At 35.7% G+C, this 22,587-nt stretch overlaps 1 protein-coding gene and 1 long non-coding RNA gene across 2 annotated transcripts in view; one reads left to right on the top strand and one right to left on the bottom strand.

Moving 5' to 3' along the window:
• The window catches only part of LOC147828926 (uncharacterized), a 214,815-nt gene extending 203,536 nt beyond the window's left edge, over positions 1–11,279 (top strand). The window contains exons 5-6 of the long non-coding RNA XR_015449934.1: positions 3,478–3,633; positions 9,942–11,279. This is a non-coding gene — a long non-coding RNA (uncharacterized LOC147828926). The remainder of the gene's footprint in view (positions 1–3,477; positions 3,634–9,941) is intronic.
• The window catches only part of Lca5 (lebercilin LCA5), a 40,979-nt gene continuing 22,695 nt past the window's right edge, over positions 4,304–22,587 (bottom strand). The window contains exons 3-7 of the mRNA XM_004863975.4: positions 13,316–13,453; positions 12,392–12,488; positions 11,274–11,416; positions 9,073–9,205; positions 4,304–7,357 (exon numbers count right to left, since the gene is read on the bottom strand). Of these exons, the coding sequence (XP_004864032.1) occupies positions 6,501–7,357; positions 9,073–9,205; positions 11,274–11,416; positions 12,392–12,488; positions 13,316–13,453 (1,368 nt within the window). The 3' untranslated portion in view covers positions 4,304–6,500. The remainder of the gene's footprint in view (positions 7,358–9,072; positions 9,206–11,273; positions 11,417–12,391; positions 12,489–13,315; positions 13,454–22,587) is intronic.

Raw genomic sequence — 22,587 nt, 5'->3', positions numbered from 1 at the left:
ATTTAGCTCAGTGGTTCTGGTGCCTGCCTCACAGCGGAAGGACCTGAGTTCGATCCCCAGTACCAAAAAACAAAACAAAAAATTATCTCTGTCTCTTTTCTTTAATCTCCATTCAGCTCTTCAGCTGAGGCATTCCTAGCAGGCTGGTTTCTTTCATATTGATTTCCTAAGGGTGCCTTAACTATTACAAACTAGGTGGTTTTAAAACAACAGAAATTTATACCTTCACAGTTCTAGACACTAGAAGTTTTAAATCAAGCCATTGATGGGGCACATGCCCTTTAAAGGTCTTGGGAAAGATCTCTTCCCTCTTTTCTCTTAGCTCCTGGTGTTTTCTAGCAATCCTTGGCTTGTAGATATCATGCCAAACTCTCTCTCGAACTTCCCGTGACATTCTCCCCTCAATTAACGTTTAAGTAACTGAGTACCATGATGAGTCAAATTGATGCACAAAACTACCTGCCACTACGAGAAATATATTAAGTGAAAAATCAAGGTACAACATAATGTATAAAGCATGCTGCTACTCATTTACCAAAGAGGAAGAATAAGAATTTTCATAATCTATTTCCAAAAGCTGTGGAAGGATTCTCAAGAAACCAGTGAAAACAGTTTAATTGTACATATGTGCATTTTTAACTGTTTAGATTTCCCTTGAAATGGGAAAGAAATAATTTACTGTGTACCATTTTGTATAAACTTGGTTATTGAACCATGCAATATATTAACTAGGCAATGTGTTTAATTAAAAAAAGATACAATTTTGAGATCTGTGGTTTTGGCACAGCAAAAGAAGATTAGAAAGATTAGAACAGGATATAAAGTCCAGAAATACAGGAACATGCTCATGCACACACACACACACACACATGCATACGTATACACACCAAAAGGTACTTCAAATTGGTTGATAGAATTAAATGTTAATTTTACATTCTTATGCTTATCTGAATTGTCTACTTCCTCAATGAGTCTGTCTCTTCTGTAACAACAGAAAAACAACTCAAAATGTCTTATCGCTTTTATAAAATTTAGCAGAGGCAAATAATTAAGGATCAAAGCTTTTTGAAAATAATTGTTCCTAAAAGTTCAAAAACTGATAGCCTCTCCTATTTAAAAGAAGAAAAGATAGACTCAGAAGCTTCATTAATTGTACAATTCATGTATTATGAAACTCAGAATTAAAAGTGAGAAATGTATTTAAGGAAATCATGTCCAAAATGGAAGCTGTTTGATGTGATATATTTGTTATTATTGCCTTGTTTATATTCATGCTTTTTACACATCCAGTAACCTTGTGCAGACACATGGCTATAAATTCTTTACATGTGTGATTGAGTCCCATATCAGTACCTCTGGTATGGATTTTTCTTCTGTTTGCTGGGCAGGTATGTACGGAGGTCCCACAACAAACTCAACATGTTTTCAGATGCAGCTGCTCATCACTTCCCACCTCCCAGAATCCCCATTTCGGTGTCATGGTCATCTCTCTGGGTACAGGGGCCTCACCTCTGTCCCTCTCTCATGTCCAATTGACTGATTACCAAAGGCTGTCAATTCTGTCTTGTAAATAACTCTACAATTCATTTATGTAGTCTAGTCCTGCTGATTCTTTGTTGTTTCTTATTTGCAATTCCTGAATGGTTCAATCTGTCTTCCACATTAGTATGGAAGCAACTGGTCCAAAATGAAAATCTTGTGACCGTGTTATCTAAAAATCCTTTTATGACTTCTAGTGATTGCTCCCCCCCCACACACACACATGTGCGCATGCCCTTGTTAAATGAATGAGCAAATAGACAAATGGATGACTGTGTCATGGGCAGTGAGCAGATTCAGACACAGTTATTTTCACTTTCATTAGCCATAACATAATTGTTAGAAGAAACACCAGCAAAGCCCTTTGCCAGTCCTTAACCTTGAAACAACTGTGCACATCAAATCAAACTATTACAGATGAAGTTCTATTTTGCATTGTAAGCTTTTTAATTTTATTTTATTAAATCAACCAATGGTTCCAATTTCTATGCAATTTTGGAGTCAAACACAAATAATAACATAGCAATCACAATAGGATTTCGGCTGAGCTAGAGACACAATGAAGATGTATTTCCCAGTGGCAATTTAAAATTCAGAATCTTCAGCTTCAAATCCATATACATTGAGCAACCCAAAGAAATGCTTTTTCTAAAATAAAGATGACTGATTCTTATCCACTAAATTATTATTCAAAACAAATTATTTGTTACATACTTAAACACATTTCTGTAACATGAATAGCTTTCAGAGATATATAGCAATCATCATGTGGTAAATTTAAATGCAACCCTGACCTGTATTTCTATGAATGAATAAAAATATTACTTGGGCAATCTAGCTTTTGCAGTTAATCAAGAGAATTGTATCTTTAAGGGTATCCTAGCAACCTCTCAGCAGTGAAGGAAAAACCCAACTGACAATGTACCCTGATTTAATTATGCTGCTGGACTCCATCAAACTTTGCAGTTAATCAAAAAGATACTTAGAAACAGAAATTAAGGTACAGCTGAAAATGAGAAATACTGGTAAGAAAGAAAGAATTTCCTCACTAAATGAGGAATTTGTAGAGAATGTTTATAAATAATGCAGAATAGTAAGGAGATTGATAAAGTTATGAATCCAGCGGAGGTGTCAGAATGAATATATTACTCTAGGAGATTGCTAGTCCCCAGGCCAAAATTACACTGGGGTAATCTCAGTTTTATAAATATTTTCAAAATCTGCAACTCTACTACATTTTCATTGGCCTGCAAATGTATACTCTCCAGTGGTGATATATTTTATGGAAACTTAGCCCTGGAGAAATATACTTGAGCACATATTTAGAAGTATTTCTCACAATGACCACCACATTCACATTACAATTCTATGTGGACCCATACTTGGCACCATACAAACAGAATCCACAGAAACAGGTTTGTTCAAGATATGTTTTATTGGTTTTTGTGATTTTGTAATAGACATGAAAATTCAGGAAGCCAAAGAAAGACATATGGAAACTTTGTACTGCAAACACAATCTAAACTTAGGAAAACATAATGGACTTTGTATGTAAATAAACACTCCCTTTGGGTGTACATGCAAATTCTTATTTATATACATCTGTCTTCACAGATGCTGAGCAATGTATTTTGAGAAATTTAAACACTTAGTAATGTTTTACTTTTATTTAAAATATTCCCTATATATAATTTTAAAATTTCTTAAATCTCCAGAACAGAAACCTCTTGCCCAGACCATTAAGTATATACACATACACATACACATATACTGCTTTTTTCTACAACTTATGCACTGTAATGTAATATATCAGCTTCAACTGTAAAAGAGTTACAAAGTATCAGATACTTGGAAGCTTTGTGAGAATAAATGAGGCAAAACATTGAAAACCAGCAACTGCCAACAAGTATGACTGCCCTCTCCCTTTTTTTTTCCCAGAAAAACAAAGCCACTGATATAAGTGCTTCCTGTTCATTCTTGGTGTATGAACTAATTAAATGTGTGGACTACCATGAGGTGGGATCTCCCATCAGCCTGGTCTTACATAACAGGAGGCATGGAGAAGTTTGCAGCTTCACTGAGGACACACAGCAGGTAGGGTAAGAATTATCACATTATGGAACTGTGAAGCTCTGTTTTCTGGATTTTGTTTTCTTGTTGCTGTCAGCTTCTCACCTCTCCTTGTGTCACTGAACCTGTCTTCAGAAAATCCGCCCGAAGTGGAGTTTCTCTACTCTTCTGTGGAAAAGCTCATCAATTTCACAGCACATTTAATACTGAATACTGTACTGAAAGTGAAGCTCTAAGAGGCACAAGTTTTTGTACAGCTATTTTATGGTAATATGGAGGTTTAGAAACTTTTTCTGCTTGTCTTTTAGAAAGTGTTGTCAATGTATCATATATATATGATATACATAGAGAGATATATATACACACACACATACCTTCTCTCTACTTTATCAATTATTTCTTGAAACAGAGTCATAATTAGCCATGGTATAGTTGCAATGATTATTGAGTGCTTATGCCAGGCATCCTACCAAGCATGAACCTAAGCACTACCTTTCATCTGCTCAGCAGGCGGCGAAACCACTGAGCTAAATCATCTGCTCATAACAAGTATAAGAAGTATTCTGAAAGGTCAGTACAAGCTGAGGAAGCCATAGTTAGGGTACACAGGGAACAGGGATGAGAGGGCAGGGATGGAGCCATCTACTCTGAGAGCAGGGACTTGGGCTTTTAATAAGAACAAAGCACTTGCAAATGATATGAAAGAGAACTTTATTGGGAGAAGGGTAGATATTGTGTAGCAGGAAAAAAGCTTTTAAAGGTCTTAACAATTTATGGTACTTCTTTTAATCCTAAAAATTCATACTGTCACTAGGATACAAATTTCCTTTTGCCCTTTTCAGGCAGATTTGCATTCTCTACCTACCAGCAAAGAGGCAGTGGGGTGGGGGTTACATACCAGAGAGGGAACCAGTGTGTCAGGCTGTGTGGCTGAACATGAAGATGATGATCAGAAAAACTGAGTCATGAAATAAGTTTGTGTTTATTCTATGACTCATTTTAATCTTTCTCACTTTTTTATTACAAGCATTATGTACCATTATGATAGCTACTAAGGGTGAAAGGATTAATTAAAACTATAATTATCTGATAAGACTAGCATACTAACCTGATTTAGGGCAATTCATTTAATTCAACTAAGAATACTGGACAGAGAAAAGGTGAATAATGAAATAAAAATTAAGCTTGCAGATCCCGTTTCCAATACATTCTTCTAAGAAAACCAGGTATTATTCAAATAAAGAGTCATAGTATTTTAAAATTTTTATTAATGAGTTGAGTACAAATAAATTTAAATTGACTTTAGAAAAAATGATTCACTCTCTAAGGTTCATAAAAAAATCTGTACATTTAAATCTAATTTTAATACTTAGCATCATAATGCTTTTAAGCCTATAACTTAATTTTAGCTTTTAATAATTCTATCTGTTGCATCTGGATAAAGACATCATCAGATAGAAAAAAGCAAGAGACTAATTAAAATATCCTGAATAAAAGCTTTTCTATAGTTTTATTGAAGCATTTAAAATAAAACTTTACAAAATAGTTTTGATCAAAAATTATGTTATAAATGAAACATTACATATTTTATAAAGAACTGCAGTACAAATAATAGTTTTATATATATTAGAATGATTTATAACAGTAAATATTATATATAAAAATATCTAAGAAAAAAATTTTAATACAGTTTAGCACTTTTGGGAGATGTTTCCAATAATAACAAGTAACTTTTTAAAGACCTAGCCAAATAAGTCTTATCAAAGTCATGAAGTGATATTCATGAATAAGCACTTCTAAGGACTCTTTCCTCTTATCAGTATGTATGCTTGGCATTAGAAATCATACAATGAACAAATATATAGTGAATTCTTGAAAAAAACACTCAGTTTAGATTAAGTGCCAGTCTAAAGTTTTTATTCTTCTGGATATACTATTTCCTCCACTCTTCATTTTAATAGTGTTTTCCCCTTGAATGGTAGTGTTATTATTGATCCTCAAAGAACAAGCACACCCAGCCTACTCCTCTGTAACTGAGGTGAACTATAGACATCAAAAAGAAAACCAATGCATTTCAACAGAAATTTATCCACCTTATTCAGCAAGGCAGAAGCTCCATTCTAAAACTTTTATCCAAAGTTGCTTTAGAATCAGTCCTGTACATCCAATAGTGTTACCCTATTGTTGTCTTTGGTGTGAAGGAAAATTCAACTCTTAAACATACGTATTAAAATTTCCAAATTAAATTGGAATAAAGGTAGGAAATAAATGTGACTTCCTCTGAAGTAAAGCCTCCCCATCAGCTGGCTTAAAAGTATTAGAAACTAAAAGGTCACAATGAAATGAGATGTCTCTATGGTGATTATGTCTGACTGGCTTGTCAACTGCCCAGGGGATTGGTAAGTCCAACTCTTTTGATATCTGGGTGGGTCATGGAAGTGTGACCTTGGGGTCTATATCTGGTCTCCCACTCCTTCCCTTCTGGAGTCATCTCCTTGCTCTGCTTCCTGGCTGCTGTGACTTAAGCTGCTTTACTTTACTACACCCTTCTACCTTAGAGTTATCTGATCTTGGACTGAGTCCCCTGAACTGTGAGCCACAAGCCAACTTAAACCTTCTCCTCTAGGTTGTGGATGTTGGGTACTGTGTTCCAGCAAAGCTGACTAATACAATCTGTATGTTTTGCTTCATTCCAAAAAAAAAAAAGCCACCTCAATTCTTGGCAAACTAGCTATATGTAGTGTGGATCTGCTCTGTTTCTTTTTAACTGAGCTACTAAAAATCATTCTTTATTAAGGACATTTTTACATTAAAAAGTTTCATTTTTATAATAAATATTATATAAAATATTTTAATATTTACAATCAGAGAAAAATGTAAACTCTAGTCAGTCATCTTAGTGCTACTTCTTCAATGTCATCTTCTACAGAATCAACCACTTTTACTGCTGTTTTGTTATTTGCATGTTTTAATCGCTGTCTATTTGGATTAAAATTTCTTCCTTCACCAAGGAAAAAGTCTTCATCTTCATCACGTTCTCTATCTCTACTGCTTTTACCCTTATCGCTAGGGAGAAAACTTAGAGGATCAAAGTCTCCTTTGCTGGTAGCCAGAGAATTTGGGTCACTGCTTTTAGAGGAGATGGTACTGCTGCCACAGGTACCAAACAGCTGTTCCATCAGGTTGGCTTTTTTCTCTTTTCTTGTAGTTAAATCTATACTGTCTTTATTAAGAGTATCCACATTGGTTTTTGGAAAATCACCAAGGCCACTTTTTTGCCTAAATAGATTTGACTTCCCTGATGTTTTTGCAAATGAAGGCACATAGCTACCAAATGAAAACTCATCTGGAGAGGCTGGACTTCTAACATTTCCTGGATTCTGGCCCTCTCCCTTTGGAGGTAAAAAACTGATGTCTTGCAAATGATGCCCATTAGAAAATTTCTCTGAGAATTCAGAGAACATGTATGTTTTGGAGCTTTTCTCTGAGTGCAGTTTTGATTCCAAATCAGGTATTAATGGCAAAGTAGGGTATTTTAGATTACAGGGATCTTGGAACTCTCTGTCGATCTCATTCAGTTTAGCAAGCAGCATTTCAGTCTTGAGTCGTTCTTCTTCCAATTTATCAATATTTTGAATGTGATACATTCCCATTTGGTACCTTCCAGTTTCCAGTTCTGGCTTTTCTTCTTTCTCAAGTAAAGATGTCTTTTCTTTTTGCTTTTTATCAAATTCTTCTCTTTCCCATTCTGTATGAAATCAAATTTTGAAAATGAGATTTTTATAGCAGGTAATATTTTTAAATAGGAAAATTAAATTACCATCTTTTATAAAGCAGTAATTTGGGTATTAGTACAGTGAAGATGAATAACCATAAAATTTTATCCCTTTATTAGATATTTGGGATTAGGGAATAATATACTTAATGTATACTGAATTCAGGATTCACATTAATAGAAAACATTTTGTTCTTCAAGGTATGGATAGGGAAGGCTATTTTTATAATTCTGTATATTTCATGGTGGTTGGTGGGATAAAGTCATTTACTTTTAAAAATAAGGCCTTTGGTGTCATATTCTTAAGATACATCACTTATTTCTGATAGCACAGGCAATAAGACAGAAGTTCAGACAAAGCCCAAATGAAGAATATTCTTTTAAAAGTAAATGTTAATCTCACAAAAAGAAGCTGCTCTAGAATAAAAGCTGAAGAGATATGACCATTAAACACAATTTATGAAATACTATATTGTGCCCCCCACTGACAGAATCAAAATATGGACAATAGATTAAATGAATGTTTTATTATCAGCTAAATTTCCTGAGGTGGAAAACTACATTAGAATGATGTACGAGAATGTCCTTGTTTGGAAGAAATACACAGAAGTATTTAAGGGATAAGCATGAGGTATACAATTCACTCTGAAATAGTTTATTATTCTTGCCAGTTTTCTCTAATTTTGAAGTTATTTCCAAATGAAAATATTTAATATATAAGAACACTACAAATCTGATAATTTTAATAAATGGCCTACATTCTCACTGATGTCAGAGATCATTCCATATAGACTCCTGGAGGATAAAACATCAATCTGAAGGACAAAGGTGAGTAACAGTCTTCTGCTATTTTATTCCTTTTCTTGTTATCGAGATGGACTTGACCACAATACTGAATTTTCTATTCTGTACTTTAACATGGGAAAGCATCTTGCTCTGTCGAATGGCCAACAGTGATGTATATGTAGTTTATGTCAACAACCATGCTGTGTATATACATACAAATGTAAGTAACAATGGAGTCATGACTTTATGTTCCATGAAGTTCAGCTCAAAAAAATAAAAAAGGTTTTTCTGTAAGCAAGATACTACACAACTAATGGAATACATTCAAAAAGACTAATCTGGATCCCTCCTGCTTACACCTTTACAACATTTTATCCAGATGAAAATGAACTTATTCCTGAACTTTATTTTCAGTGCCTGAACTAATATGAGTTGGTCCACTAACTTTCCACACATTAAGATTTTATAAATTAAAATCAAAGAAAAACTATAGGAAAATATTCAGGACCTCATAATTCATTTTTTTTTTTTTTTTTGCTTAAACTAATCTAGGGACTAGAGATTCTCAATTTCAAGCCAAGAGAGGTGATTTTCACTTGTTTCTTCATCACATCTTAGTTAAAACATAAAGAATGTCTTTTTCTTTCATCTGAATCCTGCTTCATCTACATTTTCTGAAGGTAGTTTTTCCTTTATTCCCTCACTCCCAAAACAGCTGTCTTCAACTTTTTTCTTCCTTCAGTAACTTCATTCAAGTGTTTGTGACTCTTGATATACCATTCCCTACCAGCACATCAACCTTTTCTTATTCCAGATTTCCAATTTAGTTCTGCTAGAAGATATTAAGGGACCCTAACTCATTGAAAGAACTCATTACTTGCTCATGCAAATTTTTCTCTTACCATCCTCTAGCTTCTCAACCCCCTGTTTTACAATATGGAGTCCTTGATCTTTAAAATGTTTTTCTTCTTTTTCCACAATTGGGTTTAGAATCCGTGCTTCTTTGTGTTCATCTTGTTCTTGGGATTCCAGGTCCTATTACACATTTTAAAAATGCAAATGTACATATGGAAAAGAGGAAAATACTATTTAAATAATTATAGATTTATCTTCCATTAAGCATGATTATTAGTTAGAAATTGAAACAAATTTTCATTAAATAATCACAAGTTACCATACACTTTGAAAGATACTTCAAAACCACATAAAATTATTTCTTAATCTAGTTAAAATTTCAAACAAGCTATGTCAAAACCAGTATAATGGAAGTAAAGCCAACACCCTTTGTAAAATTCTGAAGTTACAGAAGTAATTTGCTTTGTACATTTCACAGTGAAATGTGATTAATTCAGTTAACTAGAAACCTATGGCTACTAAACATCTATGGTAGCTACCTGAGGTGTTGCTGAAATGTAACACAGGCAGTGACAACTGCACTGAATTTTTCAAGTCTTTTCTAAATTCAACAATATTTAAATCAAGCAAGAGTATGTTATGAACTTAAAATTCTTTTGTGTCCTATGGCTCCTTTCAAAAATATAAGGCACCTAGTATTAGTAAAAACATGTCTAATAGATAACTGTCCCCTAGTATCCATTTTAATATTGTCCTTTTTAGTAACAGAACTCTGAGTTTCAGCAGGGTATAGGACTGACTGCTCAGTTGAAGACTACATTTGCCAGCCTCCCTTGCACCTAGATAAGACCAAAAAGAGGAAAAAGTAGAAATATTTAACTTCTGATCACAGTTGCAGCAACAGCTTGCTCTCTAGTTTCTCACAGGAATGGGGAGACAGTTCCAGCCACACAGAAGAGGAAGATCTAAAATGGAAGATCAGTGAGGTAGAGAATGACTGACTGCCATGGAGCAAAGCCATATACAACCCTGGACTACCCACTGACTTTGGACTATTGTAAGAGAGAGAAGCCTCTATTTTTTTTATGTCAGCCACTGTATTGAGTCTCTTTTTTGTTGCTGTTCTTTTTGGGTGGGGGGTACCAGGGATTGAACTTGGGTCCTTGTGCTTGCGCAGCAGGTGACGAAACCACTGAGCTAAATCCCCGGCCCTGTATTGAGTCTCTTTCCAAGAGTGACTTTATCTGTACACTAAGCTACCTTTTGCTGAGGTCCTTTCAATCTCAAGAACTGGGGCAACTTTGATTAGTCCTCACCACAACCCTGAAAATTAATCCACCCCCATTTTGTAGATGAGAAAATTGAGGCTACAAAGAGAAATAGAATTTAACTAAAAAGCAAAGCTATCTCTAAAGCTGTATTCTTTACATATATCGAATTGCTACTCCTCCTGCTGAATCTTATAAAGACCAAAATGTTTTAAAATTTTAAAGTTAAAATACTCTACCACTTCAAAGACACAACCTGATCTTGTCTCAATGATAGTACAAACCCAGGGGAAAAACCCAGCAGATACAACTAATGTGTCTAAATTATAAAACAAAAATTAAAACACTAGAGTACACAGAGGAATCAAATCAATCCATCCTACCATAAGAGATCTCATACATGATCTCTAGGAAAATTTATAAGGTACAACAACATGAAATATGCCATATCCCTGAAATAGTCTTTCCATTGGAATTTAAATTGTAAACTTAAAGATAATTCCCTCTTAGAAAAAAGGACCTGCCACTGATTCAGTATGAAAGTCCTTTATATGAAGGACCAATACTGACCTCTGAATCCACTCTAAACTGAATAGTATAATGTCAGATTCCAGCCATGTTCAGCACTCAGTTAACCTATAAATGTCTCTTACATAAGAGGCAAAACAATTTATTCTAACAATTTGAAAACTACTATAGTCTGCTATTAAACATAAAAACATTTAGGTTTTCCCAAGACCATCTAGGTGTATAAAAGATAAACTCTGAAAACAAATTCTTTTACTTCCAACCTAGAAAGTATATTCAACTTTTCTGGAGTATCTGAAAATGCAATGAGTTCATCTAAAGGAACTTAATAAAGTACAGATTTGTCTCTTGCTCTTTAAAAGGCTAACTGAATATTTATATATATATATATAGCATTAGCTCCTTTGCTGAAGCTACCATGTTTTTAGGAATAATCATATTGCTAGACTCACCAAGGTAAGATGTTCTGGTTCATCCCATTTGTTTTCATAACACATAGTTGTTTCTGGTGTTACAGGGAATTCTTCCAGTTCAGACTCTTCAGTGGTTTGTACACCTTTGGTACACAGGTCTGTAAAATCACTCTGGCATGCAGCTACCATTAAAGTATAAAAAATTTTTTCTAAGGCCATTGAACAATACTAAGGTATATGAAATTCAACTGGTATATATTCATTATCCAAATAAGATAATATATGTTTTGCTCAGTTCAATGAGTGCACTTTACTAAAATTTTTGTAGGATTTAACTGGAAATTATGTGATTTGGAGAAATTTTGACTGTAAATGCTATTAAGACTTTGCAAATTTTGTTTTTAATTTTTGCAATTCATAGAATTATACTTTTTTTTAAAGTAAAACCATGTCTAACAATATGAAATCTTTATTAGTGAAATTAAATGATATTTGAAATTTGCTTTAAAATACCCCACAAAAAGTAGGAAAAACAGATGAAATAAAGCTAGGCTCATCCATAAGTAAAGGTTCATTTACCATCTTCTCTATTCTGTGTATGTTTATATATTTTTTTTAATTAGGTAAAATAATCTTAATGACCTTAGATGGAAAAAACTGACCAAAGTTGAATAGCAGCACAATTCATAACTGCTACATTTGGCAGCAGCCTTTATGCTCATCAAAAGATGAGTGGATAAAGAAATGTGGTATTTACCCACAATGGAGTACTACCAGGCCTTATATAAAGATGGATAAATTTGAGTTATTAGATCATGGATGCACCTTGAGACCACAATGTTAAGTGAGATAAATTGGACATAGAAGCTTAAATATTGCATGGTTTCTCTTATATGAGAAAGCCAAAATATAAATTAAGAGCAAAATAAAATAGGAAGTAGGAAGATCTTTTTTAGAATTAAGATGTGTTATATACATGTATCAACTCCCCACAAAGAAGGTAATCAGTATGTATTGCAAACAGGTACTAATAAAAAATAAAAACAAATAAAGAAAGGATTTCTGAAAATCAAATTCAAATTGCAAAGCACCACAATGGGGTTCTTTCCTCTCCTCTCCTTCTACTTCGCAGTATTTTGTTAATAGCTACTATATACCATTTTTTCTTGATGAACTGTTTTCTTCTTTCTTTAGAGAGGACTTTGGCATACGATTAGAATATATGTTTTTTATATCCAGTTCTCTCTCTTTTTCCTGAAAACAAACCCAATGCAATTAAGGAAATAGTCTCAGTTTAAAACAAAACAAATACTCTCACCTAGTCAACTAGCATTTTCCTTACACATTGAACTGAACCACAGTCAAATGTCTCTAGTACATGTAGGTTAGGGAAGAGCAGTGATTCTCCCTAAAAATTCCAATATATCCTGATAGGTAATCTCCATTTTGTACATTCTCCTACCTAACAGAGGCAACAGTACCGAACTGTCACCTAGTCTTAGAGACAAAGCATTTAGTCAGAATCTTTTAAATATGGTTTCTGACTTACTGAGAAAAATTAGACCATGCTTTTAAACAAAGGTGTTCTTGACCTCTGGGGCAATATTTTTTTCTGAGAAATTAATAAAAAGGAAACCATGTAAAATAATGCATAATTTTGCACAACTCTGCACAAGATTTCAACCCATCAATGAGCTCTAGGTAAAATTTTAAAGTCTGATTTAGTAAAATCAAATTATTTGAATGCTACCTCTAAACATTGTGAAAATGAAGGCATTGCTTGAAACAACTTTAAAAAGAATTAATGATGGGGTTATCTGAAGAAGAACACTGGATTATTTAACCATGCAACACCAATGCTAGCTCCCATAGTTTTCTTCTAGGATTTTCCAATTTATTTATTTAGTTGTTCCTATGTGACTAAATTTTACCTTGTTAAAGTGATTATGTCAACAAACCTTTTCTTGGTAGAATTTTGTATATTATGTCTTATAAATGTGAATAATAAGTGTTTTAAAATGTTAGATTTTCTTCTAACTTATATTACAGGGGAAACATGATATTTAAAATAAAGTGCTTACCTTTAATTTGTGATACAGTTGTTGTAGCTCCTTTTGAAGAACTTTATTTTCATCATGAGCCTCAAATGCCCTTTTCCTTTCAGCAAGCAACTGTCTTTGGAAACTGTTAGTATTCAGCTCAAGATTTTTTGATAGTTCCTACATGTACAAACATATTAATAAACAGTACTTTGAAAGAATCCAATAGTAAAACACAGTAATTAACAGGGTCAAAATGATTTTAGTAGCAGTACAATATAAGACAAATCAGGCTTACGCATTTCCCTGAACACACACGCACAGCCATTTAAATGTGGAGTAAAAGGCAACCAAAAGATGTGATGAGAAACACAGGCTTTCAGAAATCATTTCTTGGACAAATAATTAAATATACTGTGCTATTAAAAGGCACAGATTACATGCAAAGCATCTCTAGATAAAAACAACAGCTATTGCCATGATCGTCAAACATACATGTTCCATGGAGTTTATAAAAATACTTAGGTTAAAATATTTTCTTTTAGAATAAGTTGTCATGATACCATTCCTAAATTCTAGATGAAAGAAAAATGCCTTTTATGTATAAAAAAGTATAAAATCACAAAGAAATAGAAAATAAAACCAGTCATAATTTCATTACCCTGTGATTATCACTGTGAAAATTTTAGTGTATACAGTATGAGACCTTTTATATATTTTCTCACTAAATACCATAAGTGCCTAAGACAACAGACTTTAATACTATTTTTTAAAATGGAATAGTATTCTATTTTTTTAGATTGTCATAACATACATAAGCAAATTCTGCTGTTCAACATCAGGGTGTTTCCCAATTTTCCTATAGTGAATATCCTAGTATAGATCATTTTACTCATATCTTTTATTATTTCCCTACAATAAATGTTAGGAAATAAAGTTCCTTGGCCCTCACTGAAATAAAGAATTCCTACTCTTTGAAACTGTGAAAAGACACTGTAAGAAAAAATATTTACAAATCATCTATTTGCTGACAAACTTCTAACAAAATATATACACACACACACCGTGTGCATGTCACAAAATTCAGTAATAAACTCCTCAGTAAAAAACAGAGGAAATATTTGAACAGATGTTTCACCAAAGAAGATACAGAGACTTATAAATAAGCATAAAGAATGATGCTTCAGGGGCCGGGGATTTAGCTCAGTGGTTTCGCCGCCTGCTGCGCAAGCACAAGGACCCGAGTTCGATCCCCAGCACCAAAAAAAAAAAAAAAAAAGAATGATGCTTCAATATCATTAGCCATAAGGAAATGCAAATTAAAGCCACAATGAGGAAACAATATTCTCTATGTCTAAAACTTCAAAGACTAAGCAATATGTGCAAAAATATGCATGAATCTCAATTTTGCTGCATAAAAGAAGGCAGGTATTAAAAAACATACTATATGACGACTCATTGTTAAAAATGCAAACAAAATTTATAGGGATAAAAAGATCAGTTAGGGATTGGTGGGCAGGAATTGACAAGAAGGGGGGAATATAAAGAAGCATTAGAAAACTATACATAAAAATGTTATAAAATTGAAGTCTACAAGTTCAAAAATTGGAGTTTCGTGGTTGATAGACATTTGTACAATTTAAAGACTTTTGCAAAGCATTACCAAAATGCCCTCAGGAAAGGTTTTAACAATTTATTCTCTTTAAAGTCTAGTAGCCTTTATTTCATTAGTCTTAATTAGGATATCCTAATTCTTTATCAGACTGTCCTTCCAAAAAAAAGAATACATATAATTCATTTGTATTTCTTTGATTGCTAAAGTTAATTTTCATGTTAATCAGCTACCCATATTCTTGACCCACTGTTATTTTATACTGCAATAAGAATCTAAGATAATGACAAAATATGGGGAAAGTAAATTGAAAAACAAAAAAATGTAGGAAAAGTAACTGGCAAGAAAAAGCTAGGAAATTTCTAGAACTGAAAATGTGAAGAAACAGATGGAGTTGGAAAAACGACGATAATGATTGGATACAGAAAAAATCAACAATGGATGTTGATTCTGATGAGGAACAAGATAGGTGCATATTCTTACACCAAGGGGAAGAAAAGTCATTGTACATATGGCAGACAAATCAAGGGACACACTGTTAGGGGATCAAAATAAACATTACCAGTGAAGGCCAGGTCAGCATCATGTGCCTCCAAATGTGATACCTGAAGAAAGGGACCGGGGAGGGCAAAATGGCCATAGAGAGAGAAGAACCAAAGCAACACGTATACCCAGGTGACTAAGGGAAAACACTGGACTCAACAGTAGAAAATGATACCTTATAAAATCTAGAGACCTAGGTTAGCAAAGCAGCAAGAGAAACAAAATATCCCATCATCTGCTACCTTGGCTCCACAGCCAGGGGACAGGAGTCCACCCCCATCCATGGTAAAGGTGAAAGAGTCCCAGCAAACCCTCCAGTGCAGTTACTGCAGCCCTAGCTACTGGGAAGTTTCACACCTCTGCAGGCTATCAGCCTAAATAGATAAGAGGTGTGAAATCTGTATAGTAGTCTGGCTATGGAAAAGTAACTCACTTCATCTCCCAGAAAGCCCCAGGGCGCAGCAGCCAGGAGCCATCTTGAGAAGGGATGAATTTTCTGAATTCCATCTGTTCTAGGGATCAGAAAGCTTAACATATTCCCATCTCTGATACCCCACGGGCATCCCACTGCACTGGCTGGCAGGTGACCATCTCACTAGTCAGACATGGCTCCATGAAGTGACTGACACAAATGCCCTGAGAATGCCACACAGTGGGGAGCGGGTGCTATGACACAGAGATGGGGAGCAGGGAGCCGGCCCTCTCCCTCTCTTCCAGACCAGGCAGAGAAATGATTCCAGAGATTCCTGCCGAGGCACTTTCCAAATAGCCCTATGTTTCTGATGCATTCTCAATGAACATATGGTGGACACCACAAGTAAAAGAATGGGGGCAGGGAAAGCGCCTAGCCCTTGTTGTGCCCCCTGGGCACATAGCTTAAAAAGGTTGGGAAACAGATGTTACCCAGCACTGGCCATGTTCCACTGTTTCCAGAGAGTACCTCAGCCGGCAGGAACTTTGCCCAGTTCCCCCCTTGACCCACTTCGGTTCAACCCCTGGTGGGAACTACAACAGAAAGCAGTGGGGGAGAACAGCTTCCAGCAATGCTCTGTTCTGAGGAATCCGAAGCCAGGAGGAATCTGAGGTCCTGCTGCTGGGTGGGAATGCCCATAGCAGCAGCAGAGAGGAATAATACAACTTTTGCTTCCCCTGAACCTTACTTAGGTCCATTTCATATATTACACCTGCACCTTGTGAGATCTCAGACTTCTGACAAGGGTGTATCACAAAAGAGGTATCGTGATTCCTGCCCCTGCCTCTCCCTGTGAAGCACATGGGTCTTAACCACTCTCTAGTCAGAGGACAAGTCCTTCCCAGTCCCTAAATACTACTTGAGTAGCCCATACCAGAGACTATTCAAGTAAAAGACGAATAGGTCAAGAGTGCCTGAGGAAACTTCCATCACCACAAGGGGGCCACCACTCCACTGCAGGAGTGGCCACACAGGGTGACCCCACATACTTGGCTGTCTCAACTGTTAAGAGCTCTCCCATTTTCACATGACCCAGTGAAGCTGGTTTACAAGACTGATACAGTACATGCTGTATCCAAACTCATGAACCCCAGCTAAAGAAGCTATAGGGACAGTACACTACAGTACCCAGCAGAACAGAAACAAATGTTACATAACAAACTGGCATCCCTGGATACATCTTTAGAGGAAAGCCAAAGCAACCATTCCATAAAAGTACTAATGATACTCATTTTACCAGATGCACAAGTCTCAAAATAGGAACACAAGAAACATGAAAAACAAGGTAATATGACACCTCCTAAAGTTCATTGCTAATAGATTCCAAAGACATCAAGGTCTTACCCCATCACAATAGTCACACCAAAAAAAAAAACAAAAGAAAAAACCTTAGGAATAAAACTAATGATATAAAAGATCTCTACAAGGAAAATTACAAAAAACTGGAGAAAGAAGTTGAAGACACTTGAAGATAGTCTCTCATCACATTCATGAGTTGGAAGAATATTGTTAAATGTCCATACTACCCAAAGCAATCTACAAATTCAATCCCCATCAAAATACCAATGACAATCTTCACAGAAATAGAAAAAATCCTAAAATTCATAAAGAAGCACAAAGACCTTAGTAGCCAAAGCAATCTTGAATAAAAAGAGTAAAGCTGGAGACATCACAATACCTAGTAAATCATACTACTGGACCACAGTGACAGAAGCGGTATGAAACTGGCACAAAAATACATACATACACCAGATGAATAGAATAGTGAACCTAGAAATAAACCCATGTTGACAAAGGTAACAAAAACACACTGGAGAAAGGATAGCCACTTCAAAAATTGGTGCTGAGGAAATTGGATATCCCTGTGCAAAAGATTGAAACCTGACTCCTATCTCTCACTATACAAAAATCAACTCAAAATAGAGCAAAGGCTTTTATGTAAGACCTAAAACTCTGAAACTACTAAAAGAAAACATTGCAGAAACTGTGAGATATTGGTACAGGCAATGATCTCAATAGGACTCAAAACGCACAGAAACCAAAGCATAATTTGACAAGTGGGAATAGCCAGGACTTATACAACTCAAAAAACTTAACAAAAAGCAAGTGATTTAGTTAGAAAATGTGTAAAAGATATGAATAGACACGTCTCAAAAGAGGAAATATAAATGGATATTAAGTATATGAAAAAATACTGTCATTAGCCAATAGGGAAATGCAAATCAAAACTACAGTGAGGTACCATCTCATCTCAGAAAAGCTATTATCACAGAGAAAGAAAAATGTTGCTAAGGATGCAGAGAAAAAGGAAGTCTTACATACTGTTGGTAGGAATGTAAATTTGTACAGCCACTACTGGAAACAATATGGAGGTTCCTCAAAAACTAAAAATAGACCATATGATGTAGATATCCCTTTCCTGGGTATTTATCCAAAGGAAACAAAGTCTGCATACAGAAGAGACCTGCATGCATCTATTTACTATAGTACCAGTTACAATCCCTAAGACATAGAATCAGCCTAAGTGTTCATCAACAGATGTTTGCATAAATAAAATACAGTATATAACCACAATGGAGTATACAGCCACCAAGAAGAATGAATTTCTGTCATTTCTAACAAAATCAAAGAAAAGCAAGTGTTACATGTTCTCTCATGTGTGGAAGCTAAAAGAAAAGTCAACTAGGGACTAGGAAGAGGGGTGGGTCTAGGATGGAATGAGAGTAGGTGGATATGATTGTACATTGCATGCGTTTATGAAAATATCACAGTGAATCCTATTAATATGTATAATTAATGTGTTAATAGAAATTGAAAACATTAATGACAACAAATGCAAAATCTGAGATGCAATGAATCAGTTCAAGTCACCAAAAGTGAAATGTAAAAGAATACAAAAAGGATAAGAAAAAAGAAAAAGACAAAACAAGTTCCCAAACAAGCAATGAATGCACAAAGTTTTAGATATGAATCTAACAAATTTTAAGAAACAGATTAGCATATTTTAAGAAACAAATATATCTTTTACAATCCACACAAAAAAGAAACACTACATTCTTGGTGAGAATTTTTATAATCTTGATGTCAAAACTGCATAAGAAGCACTTTAAAAATAAAGCCATAGACCATCCTTATAATTGAACATTCTGTAAAAACCCCAAATACTAAAAAAAGAAATTAAGCAATGTATAAAAAATACATCAAACTAAGTACCATCAATCCCAAAAAAGCAAAGGGGGAGGGCAGTTTAACATTTAAAATATCTAAGTGTTAATATGTCACATTAACTAAATTAAAAAATTTTAATCATTTCAGAAAAAAAGTGAGCATATGATTAAATAATTTAAAGCAAAATCTCAGCAAGTTAACAATAAAAGGAAATTTCTTTATATATCACATAGGTCACGTCTGTGTATCACACACAAACTAATGAAGAAAGATCCAGTGTAGACACTAAAATGCTATTATATACAGGTGGAGATGTACGGGTAGAAACAATGTTTCTGGTATGTTGTTAGACCTAATCTGATCAGTGAAGTTGGTTATTATTGCCTCTGAGGAACAGATGCCACCACCTTTGGAGGTTTTCCCATCTTGTTGAATTTTAAGCAGCAATATGATTTTACAGTCATAAACTGTCATACTTTTTTTTTTTTTTTTTTTTTTGGTACCAGGGATTGAACTCAGGTCCTTGCGCTTGCGCAGCAGGCGGCGAAACCACTGAGCTAAATCCCCAGCCCCTGTCATTACTTTTTTAAACTTCAATTATTTTTAAGACAGGAGTTAAAAAAATTAAAGACTTAACAGACACGCCAAATCACCCCGCTGCAGACAGGCAGGTCTGCCCATGCCCTACCAAGGTCCTGAATGGCACAGAACACCCCGAATCAGCCCGCTGCAGACAGGCAGGTCTGTGCACGCCCTACCGAGGTCCTGAGTCACGCAGAAGACACCGATTCACCCCGCTGCAGACAGGCAGCCACCTGATTCCACACTACAAAGATGCAGAGGACACCAGACCACCAGACCAAGGTATTGAGTCCCACTGTTCCCAGCCCAGAGGTAGGGGCTTATGAGCCATTGTCCCACTGCTCCTGGTCCAGAGGAAGGGGCTTCCTGGCCACCATCCCTGCCGCTGCTCCCAGCCCAGAGGAAAGGGCTTTTGGGCCACCTTCTGTCCTGCTGCTCCTGGCCCAGAGAAAGGGGCTTCAGGGCCACCATCCCTCCCACCACTCCTGGCCCAGAGGGAGGGGCTTCTGAGCCGCCATCCTCCTGCTCCTGGTCAAGAGGAAGGGGTATCCCAGCCACGATCCCTCCCACTGCTCCCAGCCCACAGGAAAGGGCTTTTGGGTCACCATCCCTACCGCTGCTCCCAGCCCCTGTCCCACGTCACCCAGCTCAGAGGAGGTAATCCGTGCAGGTGCTAACAGCCCCCCCTCCCAGTCAAAATGAGAAAACACGTAAATAAGTCACAAAACCAGACTTCCAGATCACCTACAGCAACCCCAAAGGGAAATGAGATGGAACACTCTGATACTCAACCACCTGGACCCACTGAACTGGAAACAAAAGGGGATCTGGAAAAAATGAAATCAGAAATACTTTCTCAGATAACAGGAGAAATTGTGTCCCTAGTGCAAGACATGATTAATAAATCTAGAGAGGAGCTAAGGAACATGATGGAATCCCAACACAGGAAACAAATGGAATCCATAAAACAGATGCAAATAGATTTCCAGGACATGAAAAACTCCACTGAAAGTCTACACAGCAGAATGAGCCAATGTGAGGACAGAATTTCAGATAGAGAAGATAAGATTGCAATTAGTGACCAGGAAAAGAAAAATTGCTTCAAAATTATAAGGGAACATGAGAAATCAATCCAGCAGCTGCTAGATGATGCAAAGAAGAATAACATAAGACTGATTGGGCTCAATGAAGAAACAGGAGAGAGTGCAGATGACATAAAAAAATCTCTTCACAGAAATAATGGCAGAAAACTTCCCAAGCAGGGGAAAAGAGCTTGACATACACATAAGTGAGGCATATAGGACTCCAAATAGCCTTGATCAAAAAAATACTACACATAGGCATATAATTGTTAAGATTCCAGAAACTCAACAGAAGAACAAAGTTCTCCAAGCAATCAGAGAAAAGAAACAAATCACATACAAAGGAAAGCCCATCAGAATCACAGCAGACTTCTCACCACAAACCATCAAGGCAAGAAGAGCTTGGAGTGACATATTCCAAGCCCTAAAAGAAAACAGCCTCCAACCCAGATTGATGTACCCTGCAAAACTATCTTTCAAAATGGATGGAGAAAGAAGATACTTTCATGACAAAGAGTACCTTAGGAACTTCGTGAATACCAAAGCAGCACTCCAAAGAATTTTACACAATATCCTAGGAACAGACATTGAGGATCACAACCCCAGGAAGCAAAGCAGAATGAACCCATCTGGCATGACAAGAAATTAAATGTAAAGGGGGAGAACCCACAAAAAGAAAAAGTCATGGCAATGACAAGTCAATAGGTTTCAGTTATAACCATCAACATTAATGTTCTCAATTCACCAATCAAAAGAAATAGACTGGCAGAATGAGTCAAGAAGCAAAATCCAACAATATGCTGCATACAAGAAACACACTTAATTCAAAAGGAAACTCATAGACTGAAAGTTAAAGGGTGGAAAACAATACTCCATGCAATAGGAACCCGAAAAAAAGCAGGAGTAGCTATCCTCTTGGCAGATCAAGTCGATTTCAAACCAACACTGATTAAGAGAGATGAAGAAGGACACTACATCCTTGTAAAGGGAACAATCCAAGAGGAGGAGACGACAATCATAAATATCTATGCACCAAACACTAGTGCACCCAACTATATAAAACAAATACTAAAGGACATGAAAAGTCATATATGCACTAATACAATTGTAGTGGGGGACCTCAACACCCCACTGTCACAAATAGTTAGATCAACTAGACTAAAAATAAGTAATGAAATACTAGAACTCAATCGAACTCTTGAACAAATGAACCTAACAGATGTTTACAGAGTCTTCCACCCCACAAAATCAGAATACACATTCTTCTCAGCTGCACATGGGTCATTCTCCAAAATAGACCACATACTCACACATAGAACATGTTTAAGTAAGTGCAAAGGAACTGAAGTTATCACCTGTATATTATCAGACCATAGTGCGATGAAATTGGAGATCCATAGCAAAAGAAACTCAAAAAATTTCATAAACATGTGGAAATTGAACAACATACTTCTGAATAACCAATGGGTCACACAGGAAATTAAAGAAGAAATCAGACAGTTCCTTCAATTAAATGACAATGACAATACAACATATCAGAATCTATGGGACACAATGAAAGCAGTCTTATGAGGGAAATTCATAGCAGTGAATACACACATTAGGAAAACAGAACGAGCCCAATTAAACAACCTGATGCTGAACCTCAAGCTTCTAGAGAAAGAAGAGCAGGACAACCTGAAAGCTCATACAAGGGAGGAAATTATAAAGATCAGAGGAGAAATCAATGCAATGGAGACTAAGAGAATGATACAAAAAATCAATGAAGCCAAGAGTTGGTTCTTCAAAAGAATCAACAAAATTGACAAACCTTTAGCCAACCTTGTCAGAAAAAGGAAAGAAAAGGCCCAAATCC

Source organism: Heterocephalus glaber, unplaced genomic scaffold (assembly GCF_053883595.1).
Source record: "Heterocephalus glaber isolate CG9 unplaced genomic scaffold, H.glaber_assembly_v1.0 deba00000818, whole genome shotgun sequence".
Taxonomy (NCBI): Eukaryota; Metazoa; Chordata; class Mammalia; order Rodentia; family Bathyergidae; genus Heterocephalus; species Heterocephalus glaber.
This window is presented reverse-complemented; position numbering and strand designations above follow the sequence as displayed.